General features: G+C 41.5%; 1 protein-coding gene across 1 annotated transcript in view; it reads left to right on the top strand.

Moving 5' to 3' along the window:
* Positions 1 to 10,522, top strand: part of cert (ceramide transfer protein) — a 118,492-nt gene extending 107,970 nt beyond the window's left edge. The window contains exons 11-12 of the mRNA XM_080272198.1: positions 1,432 to 1,564; positions 10,353 to 10,522. Of these exons, the coding sequence (XP_080128324.1) occupies positions 1,432 to 1,564; positions 10,353 to 10,522 (303 nt within the window). The remainder of the gene's footprint in view (positions 1 to 1,431; positions 1,565 to 10,352) is intronic.
* The last annotated feature ends 4,576 nt before the right edge of the window (positions 10,523 to 15,098 follow it).

Raw genomic sequence — 15,098 nt, 5'->3', positions numbered from 1 at the left:
ACTTAGGGGGAGGCTTGGTGTGGGCTCTGCTAGCACAGTTTTGAGACTGGGGTGGGATGGGGCTCAGATCTGTTGCAGAGGTTACAAGCAGTTCCCAGGCTGCCACTTCCAACCAATAGTGAGGGGCCCGAACCTGGGAGTAGCATCGCAGTAGGCTGCCCTATCATGCTCGGTATGTTTATTGACAGTGGTTTGGGTGATTGTTGAAAAATGAGTAGGTTGCAGCTGGCCACAACATTTTTAGCAATGAATACTTGTTAAGTATGTCAGCTTATTTTTTCATTCCAAATTATTAAATATACCACTTTTTTATTGTACTCAGTCATGTTTAGTGTTTCTACTTAACATCAATCCATCTGGTCAAGCAGACCCATTAACTGCAAGTAAGCAACTGTTTCTGTGGAACCATCCATGGGGCACAATATAGTACAGTTCATACAACATTTAAGGATCCAGCACCCTCTTTTGGTAGACAGCACCACACCCATGTCATATCTGTGTCCTTCCCACAGCAAAGTGCATGGAAATATGAGATTTGACTACTGGGTGGATCATGAAGCAGCTCCATCTAGGGTGCACGGTATCACCATTTGTAGGCTTCTCATGAGCATCACCATTCATAGTGAGGTGTTTAAAGCAACGAGTAAATCAGAATATTACACGTGTTGAGTCAGAACTAGGTATACGACAGTATGGCATGCAGTAAATCAATAAAATGATGAAAAGTTATTAGGGGTTAACGATCATGGAATTTCCACACAGTATAAAATAATCGAGGTTGCCACGTATGACAGTTTTGGCGTATGTGGTGCCTCCTGCTAAAGTCGACAGACATTTGAGCCAAGATAGCCATCCAGTGCAGACATTCCCAGTGATCGTCTCCCTATCGTTCCATGTCACGCATGCACAGCCACTGAAACACCATCGTTATCACCAGATAACAGTGCAAATGGGCAATAAATTGTGCAGTGTGCAATATTAAGTGGCATGATAACTTTGTGTGTGAAGTACTAAAACTTGTGACTTGAAAATAATGTCTGGCAAGGATGCTACCCCTACTGGTAGTGCTGAAGGCACTAAGGGCAAGTTAAAACTGGTAAGGTTTTTGAGATTTTATGTTACGTGCCCCTCAACCCCCAAGTGTATAGTACCACCATTGAACCCATACTAAATCGAGATCGACATATAATATATCGGTATGCAATAGGTTTTCACCTGATGTAACTCCGTCACATACTGAGTGTAGACTGTAGTCACCAAATGGCCACAATCCTAGAGTACTCTCTAAGCTGGCGGTACCCAAAGCCAAGCTGTTATAGGCTAGTCCAGTACATTTTTAGATGTTAAGCTCCTCCTCCTCCTCCTCCTTTTTCTTCTTCTTCTTCTTCCTCTTGAAATTTAAAAGAATTTAACTGCATTTGGATTGACCAGAATGATGGGAAGTGTGTGCGTGTGGACCTGACAGTGTGCTTCGTGTGCCAGACCTTCATTGACCCCCCACCACCTGAAGGAGACCCCATCACTCGAGACAATCTTCTCACCAAGATTACCTATTGTTCTGTTGGTCAGTATTGAATGGATGCAGTTTAATGTTGCATTACACATACAGTATAGTTGTACTATCATCATCATCATCATCATATCATCATCATCATCATCCAGACCTCCTTTCCCACCCTAGGGTAGGATGAGGACTAGCAACATCTAGACAGCCCAAGTTTGTCCAGTCCATTGGGCCACGCCTCCATTCACTCATCATTCAAGCCCCCAGAATCCTGGCTCCATCTGATACACCAAAAAACGTTCACCACATTCTGTAGCTTCACATAAAGGTATCCGACAGAGTCAGTCCAAACGCTGTCACGTTAAAAAGTGGTGCCAAATCCCTGATCATGCACTTCTTACAACATTCATCGAGCCAGCACGATCTCTTGTCAGTCCCCTAGTCTCACCAGCTTCCATATCTCCCTTCCTCACATGCGGTGGCTCAATCGGTAGAGAGGTGTCCTGCAGTCCTAACGGACCCAGGTTCGAATCCCGGCTGGGGCAGGGAACAGTTTAAGGATTTGAATTTCATTAAATCAGGCTTTACTGATCTACCAGAAGACCCGCCGACATGTCGTAAAAATACCCCCGCTAATACCAATACACCAGTCCTGTATGAGACAGCCCTAGCATGTATTCAATATGGACAGTGGGTGTTAGCGCCGAAGTGGTGACATGTAGAGGTGTATGGTATGTAGGAGGACTGCTGGGCCTTGATAGCAGGCTCTGAAGCCTATGCCCAGAGTCGGACAAAAAAAAAAAAAAAAAAAAAAAAAAAAAAAAAAACCTTCTCCTTGGCCTACCTCGCCTCTTCCCTTCTTCAAATTCCCTCAGGTATACCTATTTCACCACTCTGTTGTCATCTATTCTCTCCACATGACAATACCGTCTTGATACACTCTTCTCGATTCTGGTGTCCACAGACTTCTCATCTCTCACGAATCACAATATTTTGTATCCTATCCACTCTCTGTACTCCACATACATTCCTCAGCAGTCCCATCTCCACAGCTTTCACTCATGACTTTTCATTTTTATGCCACACCATAGTCTCACACCCATATGTTAAAGTTGGAATAGACACTCCTTCATGTAAGCCATATGCAGCTGCAACACTCAAACCTCTGCTTCTTATCAAGGCCTTCATAGCACCAGCTACTTTCCTTCCTTGTGCCACTCTGCTTTCCACTTCTTGTGCACATTTTCCTCTCTTTTCTATCACTGTACCCAGGTATTTGAAGTCTCAGCAATTCCAGTCTCTCTCCATTCACTATAACAACACACTGGGAGTCACGTTCTCTCTCAGGTCTGCCTCTCACCACCCTGCTGCCATCATTAACACTTCTCATTTTGTGCACCCAGTTATCATCCCTCATCCTCTCCCCATGCCCAAACCATCTCAGTGTACCTCCTCATCACAACACCAATACACTTCAGTCCCACCCTACCTCTCAACTCTTCCATCATTAACCTAGCCCCCCCAGGCCTTGCACTCAAGGATCCACTGCACATCCACCTAGTCATTGCCATTTCTGTATGTTGGAGCCTGTGAATATCCTCTTCCTTTACTGCCCAGGTCTCACTACCATACAGCATTACATTCCTAACACAAGCCACATACAAAGATCCCTTAGCACGGAGGGAGAGCCCTTTCAATGTCAAGAGAGGCAACGACTCCATGAACTTCTTCCAACCACTCCTCACTCTAGCCACAGAGTTAGCTCCAGCCCCACCTTGAGCACATAACATGTCTCCCAAATAACAAAACTCTTCCACACACGCAAGAGACTTTCCAGCATGTTCATTCCTTTCACACCTGGCAATCTCCACATGCTCTCCCAGACACAGCGCACACATTAAGTCAGCGTTATCTCCCAGTTTTCCTCTAATACCACAACATCTCTTATGCGCCCATTTATCACAAACACTGCACAAGATGGAATTACTTCCCATGCCCTTGTGGGAGATTGTGCATGGCCACTCCCTCTTTTTTTTGACAGTACTGCCTCCATCCCTAGATACCTTCACTTTTGTTTTATCTGCATTTACTCTTAAGCCCTTGTACCCCATACCATCTCTCCACTTCCTAAATCTTTCCTCCACCTCCCTTTCATTCTCTGCAACCAACACCAGATCATCAGCATACAACATCTCCCACAGGAGTCCACTTCTGAAGTCACATGAGAGGGCATCAAGTACTATGATAAACAACAAGGGGCGCAAGACTGACCCCTGATGCACACCGACATTCATGGAAAACTCATCACTCAAATCTCCATTCACCCTTTCTTGGGCATGAGTGCCCACATACAGTACATGGCCTTAATGATCCTAACCAGCCACTTTTATTGTAAAAAATTACATGCACTTGTGTATATACTAAGCAAATTTTAGAAACAAGTTCAAAAACACTGAACACTCGCTGTTTTTTTTACAACTGGCCATGTGACGGTCTAGGGGTTTAATGATATAGCAGTTAAGCATTTTAGCATGTGTTGTACACTCTAAAATGTTTTCGAGTCAGTTCTTAATAGAAAAATTTAAAGCATTTTTCCTATCACAACCCTCTTTCTGATCATCAGTATGGGTTCCGTCAGGGACGCTCCACTGGAGATCTTCTCACCTACCTTTCAGACTCCTGGTCATCCTCCTTTCGGGACTCTGGCAAAAGCTTTGCCATTGCACTTGACATCTCAAAGGCTTTCGATCTAGTCTGGCATAATTCTTTAATTTCTAAACTGCCCTCATACTGTTTCTATCCTTCTGTCTGTGCCTTCATCTATAGCTTCCTTTCTGGTCATTCTGTAGCCACTGTTGTAGACGGCCATCGTTCTTCTCCTAGATCTGTCAACAGTGGTGTTCCTCAGGGCTCTGTCCTATCACCAACTCTCTTCCTTTTATTCATCAGTGACCTTCTAAGCTGTACATCTAACTCTATCCACTCATACGCTGATGACTCCACCCTTCACCTTTCCATTCGGTTCCCGCAACGTCCATCTCAGCAGTTAATCAACAAACAAGGGATGAGGCTATGGCACACCTAGTGTCTGACTTGGCTCTTATCTCTGACTGGGGTAAAAATAATCTGGTTGTTTTTAATGTATCAAAGACTCAGTTCTTACACTTATCAATCTGACAGAATCTTCCACAGGTGTACCCACTAATGTTTATTAATATTCAGCTTAATCATGCGTCATCCTTGAACATGCTTGGTGTTTCATTCACTCAGGACTTATCTTGGAAAGATCATATTACATCTCTTGTAAGATATGCTCCAAGAGATTAGATGTGCTATGCAGACTCCATTCCTTCTTTACGCCTGTACAGTTGTTGACTCTGTACGCCAGTTTTATCCGCCCCTGTGTAGAGTACAACTCTCATGTGTGGGGAGGCTCCCCACATATAGCTCTTCTCAATAGGTTGGAGTCAAAGACTTTTTGTCTCATTAACTCTCCTCCTCGTACTGGCTCCCTTCAACCTCTGTCTCTTCGCCACACTGTTGCATCTCTATCTCTTTTTTATCGCTACTTCAATGGTCACTGCTCCTCTGAACTGTCTGCTTGCATTCCTCCACCTCTACGACGGGCACGTAGCACCCGTGTAGCAGCAAACTCTCATCCCTTTTCTGTCCAACTCTCTGATGCAAGAGTTAACCGTTACTCCCAGTCCTTCATTTATCTACTCCATATATTCTTAATACTTTCCACAATCCTTGTCTATCCACCCTGTCATATGCTTTCTCCAAATCCATGAATGCTGCATACAACTTCTTTCCCTTCTCTAGAAACTTTTCAACTATAGATCTAAGAATGAGTATCTGATCTACACAACCTCTTCCCTTCCTAAAACCTCCCTGTTCTTCTCCAACTAATTCCTCTGTTATATCTCTAACTCTGTCAATAAGTATCCTGCCATATACTTTCCCTATCTTCCAATCCTCCGGGACTCTACCTTCCTCCCATCCATTCTACTACTATTTCTCCCTCATGCTTTAGCACTTCACCACACACTCCATCAATTCCTGGGGCTTTCCCCATTTTGACTTTCTTCATTGCTTCCACAACTTCCAACCTACTGATTTCTTCCTCTCTTCTCACATCCCTCTTTCTCCCAGCCATTCCCCAGCCACTTATACTCTTATTGCTTTCATTCTCTATATTCAACAATTCCTTAAAGTGTTCTCTCCATCTGCTCACTTTTTCTCCCTTCTCTACTAGCAGTCTACCATTTTTATCTTTCACTCCCTGACTAACTTCATTGCCAACTTGTCTAACACTCATTACCACTTTCCAGAACGTTTTCTTACACTTCCTTCACTTTACATTCCAAATTCCTCATCCACTCTCTTCTTACTAAATCGTTTCTCCTCTCTCTTCCTCTCTACATATAACTGTCTCTTCTGTCTCTCAACTTCTATCACACCCCTCTTTCTCATCCACTCATTATATGCTTTCTTCTTTTGTGCCACACCCTGTCTCACCTCTTCATTCCACCATGCTGTTCCTCGCACTCCCTTTCGTCTTCTATTCACCCCACACACCACCTCACATGCTGCACATAATTCCTCTGTGAATATCTTGCACACACCTTCCTCATCCCCCATCTGCTCCAATCCTTATTTACCCAATCACTCCTCCACTTCTGTCTTATATTCTGCCTTTTTCTCATCCTCTTTTAACTGTTCCACTCTCCTTGCATATACTCCTTCCTCCCATCCTTCCCTTCTTCTATTTCTCCATTTTACTTGGACCTTGATTCTGACCACCACCAAGTGGTGGTCAGAAAATCCACAACCCCAACCTCTATATGCTCTTGCATCCATTACCCACCGTACCCTTTCATCCACACACACATAATCAGTCATTGCCTTCCTTTCGTTCAGTTCACCACCCATCGTTCTCATCACTCGCCATGTATACCTGTGGATCATTTTGTGTCTGAAGAGGGTATTGGCTATCACCAACCCCCTCCCAGCACAAATGTCCACTAAAGCACTGCCATTCTCATCTGTCTTAGCAGGCACACCCCACTCACCAACTACTCCATCCACCTTCACATTCTCTACTTTACCATTCATATCACCAATCAAAACACTCTTTCATTCCTTTCAGACTTTTCCATGCACACTTCCACATTTGTCCAGAACCCTTCTCTCACTCTGCTTGCACAATCTTGCATTGGCACATACATGCATACAATCACCCACATATGTAGTCCAACTTTCAATCTTACCCACAATCCTTGAGCCAACTGATCCATACTCTCTCATATTCTCCTTCCATTTGTTATTCACAACAATACACACTCCTTCTTGTGCCCTCTCATTCTCACCTACTTCCACACATATACCCCATCCATACTCCCATTCTCTTACACTCTCACCTCTTTATTTAGTTTCAGTTTACCTTAACCTGTCCTATCACTCCGGTACGGCCTGTGGACCCTCCAGGGAAACGTCGTCTGTGGCATTTTGGAGCCGCGGACTGGGAGGCCCTCAGGCAGTACTTCTTTGATTTTCCCTGGAATGATTATTGCTTCCATGGCCGTGAGCCATCTGAGTGTGCCTTGCGCATTACGGAGGTTATTCTCTCGGGCATGGAAGCATACATTCCTTTCTCATATCCTTTGACTAACGCAAGAAAGCCTTGGTTTAATCACGCTTGTTCTAATGCTGTCCGCAACAAGGAGAAGGCCTACAAAAGGTATCAGAGCCAACCCACTCCTGAATCACATCATCTTTATGTTTCTGCCCGGAATCGTGCTAAGTCTGTTCTTTGCTCTACTAAAAATAATTTCATCCATACTAAATGCTCTCAACTCTCCAACTCAAATTCTTCCCGCTCCTTCTGGCACCTTGCCAAAAATCTTTCTAACAACTTTACCTCATCATCCTTCCCTCCTCTTTTCTACTCTGATGGTTCTGTAGCTATTTCTTCTACTGATAAAGCAGATCTCTTCGCACAGACATTCTCCTCCAATTCCACCTTAGACGATTCCGGTGCTGTTCCTCCATCACTTCCCCCCTCTGACTTCCTCATGGCTGACATTAAAATTTCTTCAGTTGATGTATTTTCTGCCATCACTGGCCTCAGTACTAACAAGGCATATGGGCCTGATGGGGTCCCTCCTGTTGTTCTCAAGAACTGTGCTTCTGTGCTTACACCCTGCCTAGGCAAACTCTTTCGCCTTTGTCTGTCAACTTGTACCTTTCCTTCTTGCTGGAAGTTTGCTCTCATTCAGCCAGTCCCAAAGAAGGGTGACCACTCCCAACCCTCCAACTATTGTCCAATTGCTTTAACGTCCTGTATTTCAAAAGTTTTCGAGACAATTCTTAATAGAAAAATTTTAAGGCATCTTTCCTATCACAACCTTCTTTCCGATCGTCAGTAAGGGTTCCGTCAGGGACGCTCCACTGGCGATCTTCTCACCTACCTTTCAGACTCCTGGTCATCCTCCTTTCGGGACTTTGGCGAAAGCTTTGCCATTGCACTTGACATCTCAAAGGCTTTCGATCGAGTCTGGCATAAATCTTTAATTTCCAAACTGCCCTCCTACGGTTTCTATCCTTCTATCTGTGCCTTCATCGCTAGCTTCCTTTCTGGTCGTTCTATAGCTGCTGTTGTAGACGGCCATTGTTCTTCTCCTAGATCTATCAACAGTGGTGTTCCTCAGGGCTCTGTCCTATCACCAACTCTCTTCCTTTTATTCATCAATGATCTTCTAAGCTGTACATCTAACCCTATCCACTCATACGCTGATGACTCCACCCTTCACCTTTCCATTCGGTTCCCGCAACGCCCATCTCAACAGTTACTTCAACAAACAAGGGATGAGGCTATGGCACACCTAATGTCTGACTTGGCTCGTATCTCTGACTGGGGTAAAAATAATATGGTTGTCTTTAATGCATCTAAGACTCAGTTCTTACACCTATCAACCCGACAAAATCTTCCACAGGTATACCCACTAATGTTTAATAATATTGAGCTTAATCCTGCATCATCCTTGAACATGCTTGGGGTTTCATTTACTCGGGACTTATCTTGGAAAGATCATATTACATCTCTTGTAAAATCTGCTTCCAAGAGATTGGGTGTGCTAAGCCGACTCCGCTCTTTCTTTACCCCTGCACAATTGTTGACTCTATACAGGGGTTTTATCCGCCCCTGTGTGGAGTACAACTCTCATGTGTGGGGAGGCTCCCCACATACAGCTCTTCTCAATAGGGTGGAGTCAAAGGCTTTTCGTCTCATTAACTCTCCTCCTCTTACTTACTCCCTTCAACCTCTGTCTCTTCGCTGCACTGTTGCATCTTTATCTCTTTTCTATCGCTACTTTAATGGTCACTGCTCCTCTGAACTGTCTGCTTGCATTCCTCCACCTCTACGACGGGTGCGTAGCACCCGTCTGGCAGCAAACTCTCATCCCTTTTCTGTCCAACTCTCTAATGCAAGAGTTAACCGTTACTCCCAGTCTTTCATTTATGCAACAGGTCAGCTCTGGAACTGTCTCCCTCTGACTGTATTTCCTGCTGCCTATGATCTCCAGTCTTTCAAACGCAGTGTGTCCAGGCATCTCAAAATGAACGGATCTTGAATTTGGCTCTCTATTGTATTTTGTTTTTCTCTTGGAGGGAACTGTTACTGCGGGCTCATGGCCTTTGGTTCCTTCTTCCTCGCATAAAAAAAAAAAAAAAAAAAAAAAAAAGTTAAACCATATAAGCAAACCATACGTGCTCCCTACGTGTCAACAATTGGGTTGGTGGAGGGTTGGTGCCCCTCCCTGTAGAACAGCTAGCTTGGTGTCAAGTGGCCACACTTTGCGGGATTGTGGTGTCTGGCAGTAGATAGATAGATAGATAGTTAATCCACATACTGTACATCCACTTTTGGACCCTCAAGCACCTGGACAATCTCTCTCTCTCTTTCACATCATCATTTGCACCCCTTACATTCCATATCCCCATCTGTATCATGTCCTTTGCTTGGTCCTAAGTCGTCACCTTTTGGTCAGTCCTGGTCCGGGGAAAAAAAGTAACCAGGAAGGTAAATTCCCCAAGATTCGTGGTTAACTGGGATTGTACTTTACAATACATATGACTGTACTTTGTCAGTGCTGCATTGTATATTATGCTTAGTTTTCATCTTTTTCTCATGGGAGAGTTTTTAGCATAAAGGATTGAGATGGATAGTAATACAGTATTCAGCTCGATGTCAAATGTTGAGCCAGTGAGGGGATACTATGCAACATCCGGCATTTCATTTTATTTGGCGTAGGACTTGGCTGAATTGCGCCAGATAATTGAGAGTTTATTGTGTTATTATTACTACTTCAGTAAAACCTCATTATAACGGACTAATTGGGGCCCAAACCGTTCCAAAAAAGCAAAATTCCGATAAAAGCTACACCCGGATTTACCCCTGCTAATCCGGACTATTTCCGATATATCAGACATTAGTCCAGATTGCACCAACGGTCTTTAAACTGTTTTCACTACCACTGCAGTACCTTCACTACAATACTTCAATAATCAAATGGTATATATATATATAATAATATATAATAATACTGTATTGTACACTGATAGACATGTCTTTTATTAACCTTATTTGTGGTGAACGTAACTGAAGTGGTCAGGTAGTCCGGACTGCTTCTGGCTTTATCGGACTTTTTCCGATATAAAGGAATTTACACCGGTAGCTCCTCGATTCCGATAAAAGCGAATTCCGGTCTATTGAAGTCTGTTATATTGAGGTCTTACTGTATTATTATTATTATTATTATGTATATGGTGCTTCTTCCTGCAGTCAATCCTGGTGGGTGGGCTCCTGCTTCAGTTCTCCGAGCAGTGTACAAGCGAGAATATCCTAAGTTCCTCAAACGCTTCACCCAGTATGTGGTGGAGAAGAGTGCACCACAACCCATCGCATTCTCTGGTCTCACCATCAAAGATCACAGCAAACACTGGCGGGGGTAATGTAAGAAGCCACTTCATATTGAGGAACTGTGTTTATACCAGTCAGCATCAAACAGGATGTGTACATACAAAAAACAGGAAGATTTGTTTGATTGATCATTGCATGTGCTTATATTTTGTTCAGAGTTTACAATCACATTGAGTGGCGAATTTTATCACTGGTTGAGTCTTATAGTTCATTATCAAGTCATCAGTTATCCAACAAAATTATATTCTTATCATTAAGTTCAATTTTCAGGATACAGTATAAATGTTACGAGAAAAAGGATTTTCCAGGTGTAGATGAGCTAAACATCTTTTGGGAATAAATGCAGAATTTATGATACAGATACAGTACTTCATAAGAGGCAAAGTCTGTGATAATGTTAGCAGTAGCTTCTAAACTTTGGCTGTCCACAATATATGGGATGAAGTCATGTTTCTCAACCAGAGAATGTTACCAAATAGGAAGGGTTACTATATCGTATAACTAGAGGTCATTGGAGATCCTGTGTTTCCTGTGGATACAAAAATTCTGGGTAAGATTTACATGATGCATAATGCCTTGTGCATTTGCTTGTCACCTTGAGGTCATTGAGGTAATTAATGTGACATAACAGAATTCTGATTACACAACAACAGGATAAATTGTGTGCTTTGGCATTGCAGATAATGTGCATGCCTTTGTTGTGCCAGGAACTGAGTTGACCTGTATTTTAAATCATGGGTCTCATGAAGATACTGTTGTATATCATGGGAGGATGGAGAGTAGGGTTAAATATTTTTGCTATGTCCAAGAGAAGTATATATATATATATATATATATATATATATATGTATGAAAAGTGATTCTCATTATCATGTTAGAGCATGACTGTTGAACTAGATTCCTGTCTGTTTTACTTCTTCCTTTGTAAGTAGTGTATATTTTATGGGAGCGTTCAGCTATTTGTAGTATCAGTGCTAAAGTAGTTACTGTAATATGAAAGATGCCTTATGATTTACAAGTACTGTACTAAATGTGAAGTTGTATGTTAGCAAAGAATGTTAATTGTTTTATATTTTTGTGCTGTGCACAAGTGTGCCAGTGTTTGTATGTGTATGATATGTTGGATGTGACTGGTTCACCGGAGGTGAATAGATAGTAGAATTTGATTAAAGGGGTAATATACTACACAAGCAAAAAACACCTTAGGTTGTGTACAAGCTTTACCTCTTCTGTGCTATGTATTTGAGGGTTGAATGAATGCTCTGTGAAATTATTTAGGTTATATGCTGTTTGACACTTCATAAGATGTATGTGATGTAACTTCAGGTGTTTTACAGTGTCGTGGAATGTCTCCTTCGTTTGTAGTGAGTAATGGATGGAGGGTATGTGTTGTATGTAGCTTAACTGTTGTGAGACAACAAGCTTACATGAAGGCAGAAGAGTGTATGATGCACTCTTGGTGATAGTGCAGAAATGTTTTCAGGGCAGAATATGCCACCATAAGTTGGGGCTATTTGATTCACTTTGGGCAATTAGACTCGGTAAGGAGTAATGAGACCCAGGTGGTCCAGACAGTTTTATATACGGGTATATTTTACTTTTTCATGTGGTAATATATTCTGCAGTTACTAATTCATATTGTACATGAAATTTAGGGATAACTTGCTGAAGGTAAGTGATCTGTGATCAGTTTTTCATTCCTGTTATTTTCAGATTGTTTTGAGCTGTGATTTACAACAGTAAAGACAAGATTAACTGTATTTTCCTCCGCTGTCCCTTGGATATATAATAACAAGCTAAGTGTCATTAATGATTATCCACCAACCAAAGTAAGTTAGCTGCTTTCATTTATAAAATATTATATTAGACTAATGGGGCAATACAACTTGGCCTCCTGGGGCAATTTGACTTGGCACTTTGGGGCAATTTATATGCTGCAACGTCATCAAGTACTATCTGGACAGTTGCAGACACTACATCATGGATTTCAAGGATAATCTCCCAGTTACACACTGGTTACATGTGTTCCTGAAAAGACATAATGTCCTGCTGTCCTCCAGGATATGCCAAAATATTCTGAGGAAGCGGGCTGCTGTCTCTGAAGTAGTCAGAGTGGCCTGCTTCAAAAAGTTGAAAGAGAGCCTTAGGGGAGTACTCCCTGCAGTCATCATTAACTATGATGAAGCCAACATCATGGATAATCTTAAGGGAAAGCTTCAGATATTCTGGCCTGGTATAAAACATTCAGTGCATATCATGAATACAACGAAGAGTTCAACATCCATCATGTTCTCCATTACTGTGAGTAGATATGTTGTTTACAAGGCTGAACACTTGCAGCAGTCATGGATTGAAGGAGGACCAATTGGGATATAGTATATAAAGGAACTTCTTCTGGCTGGTTCAATTCAAATTGAAGCAGAGGAAGCCAAGAGGCTGGTCTCTTGAAGGCACACAACCAAAGGACAATACTGGGCAAGAAGGCAGTGAAGGTCAGAGCAATTGGAATGAAAACTTTGAATATTTCACTAAAGGAAAGGCCACCGAGTCCAATTGCCCCACATCAGGTGTTGATAAACATTATTTTTATTTTTCAAATGTCTTTTCTGTGTTTTTCGGTGTTAAAAAACATTTTCACATATGAGGTGGGATCATTTGTGTTTCATTACCCATGCAGTAAAGCTTTTTAAGCGCCCTATATGTTGCACTACAAGCCTTAGTACAACGAAAAATAGCCAGAATGAGTCAAACAGCCCCATTTTACAGGTTGTCTCTTTGGAGACTTTAAAAAAAAAGTGTGTTCTTCCTGACATTTCAGTACTCTGTATAGGTGAAAGCAGATAGTCATAATATGGTGTATATAAGAATGTTGGTACTACTCTGCCATTCATATGTGGTGTATATAAGAATATTGGTACTACTCTGCCTGGCATGAGGAACAGTTGCAGTTCATTAACATCTTGTATGGCCTTCCATGTCATTTATTTTCTCCAGTATTATGTTACAAACAGTGCCATTTTGATGCCTGTCAGTTTTCAACCATTCCAGAAAAGACAAAGCTGTAGTCATCATAGTTAGGAATACACATATACTGTTCAGTGTTTGTTGCAGATGCCTCTTTCTCTTCTTTATTTGTTTAAATTGGAGGACTATGTACCATAAGCCGTCTGCAGTGTGAAATTGAACTTGTCAGAAAAGTGTGTTTATCCTTTTATATGCCACCTGGGTTGATTGTGCTGTGATTTTTATTTTGCTCAGAAAAGAAGTGTTAATGTATAAAGTACAGTACACAGTATTTTTTTTTTTTTTTAGGTTAAAGTTGAGTGGTGGGAATTATTTTTAAATAATGCCTATATGAAATTTTTGGTTAGATATACAGTAGCAGTTTTATTTTTTATTTTTTTATGTATTTTATTATTATTATTTTTTTTACACGATAGCTCATTATCTATACTGTAATGCATGGGTTTGTAGCCATGCCATCAAGTTATGTACTGTACACTCGTGATGTTCGAAACTGTTTTATACAAGTCTGCCATGTAAAACTTTGTTCTTATTAGTTTGAACTTTTTTTTTTTTTAGTTAGCACCATCTTGATAATATAGTGGTACAGTTATGGTGAGTGGAAGCTACAGAATATGCTGACATACCATGGTTTGAATAAAAATTGTAGCAGAGGTTTCTCCATCCATGAAACCCTGCCAGAGACATGAGGTTGTCTTCTGTGGCTTAAAACATGTGAACAGTGACAATCTATCAAGGGGCCCTCCAATGCCCTAGGTCCTCTGAGGCTTCCAAAGGGAGTACTAGAGGATTTCCCCACCCCACCTCCCCGCCCAATTCAGAATCCAATAGCGAACATCCCCATACAGAATGGTGTGAGGCAAAGTACTTTGTTCATACTAGCATCCTTCCACTCCTTGATGCTCTCTCTTTCTCTCTCTCTCTCTTTCTCTCTCTCTTTCCATATACCCAGGGGCAACGCCTTAGCCCTTATTGAAAAAAGAGGACACAGCGTGAAACTCCAAACTACTGTATACTGTGTGTGTGTGTGTGTATATATATATATATATATATATATATATATAAAAGAAACAAATTTGGCGTTACAACTGATCTGAGAAGAAAAGAGTTTAAGCTTTTGAAGGGTGGCAGCTGATTGGTTGTCTGAGTCCATTAATTGTTAACAATGCATTTTAAATTTATTTTATGGGTTTTAATAACTATTTTATGATAAGATTGCTCAAAATAAAATGTTATATATAGTTATTTGCATACATTAATTTAAAAATAGGTCCATACTAAGTTTATCAGATGGCCTAGATACATGTGAAATTTTGAATTCTCAGAACAAATCAAAACATGTCCATGTAAAGTTTTATGAGTACCTTGATTTTGTTCTTATGTTCAGTCAAATTAAAGTAAATTATGTCATTACTGTGATAGTTTATAAAGTATAACCTAGTAAAGCATCAGGATTGCAATGAAGTATAACATATTCCCTGAATTTTAATGAATGATAGACTGGGGGGGGGTCATAGGCCGCTCATGGGATGTCCCACTTTACTCAACAGACGAATATTCAGATTTACTTGAGACTGTGTTGCT

The sequence above is a fragment of the Coenobita brevimanus genome, chromosome 50 (genome assembly GCF_032717465.1).
Source record: "Coenobita brevimanus isolate Jiangsu-jjx chromosome 50, ASM3271746v2, whole genome shotgun sequence".
In the NCBI taxonomy this organism is placed as follows: domain Eukaryota; kingdom Metazoa; phylum Arthropoda; class Malacostraca; order Decapoda; family Coenobitidae; genus Coenobita; species Coenobita brevimanus.
Note: the sequence above shows the minus strand (reverse complement) of the source record. Positions and strands in the feature narration are given on the sequence as shown.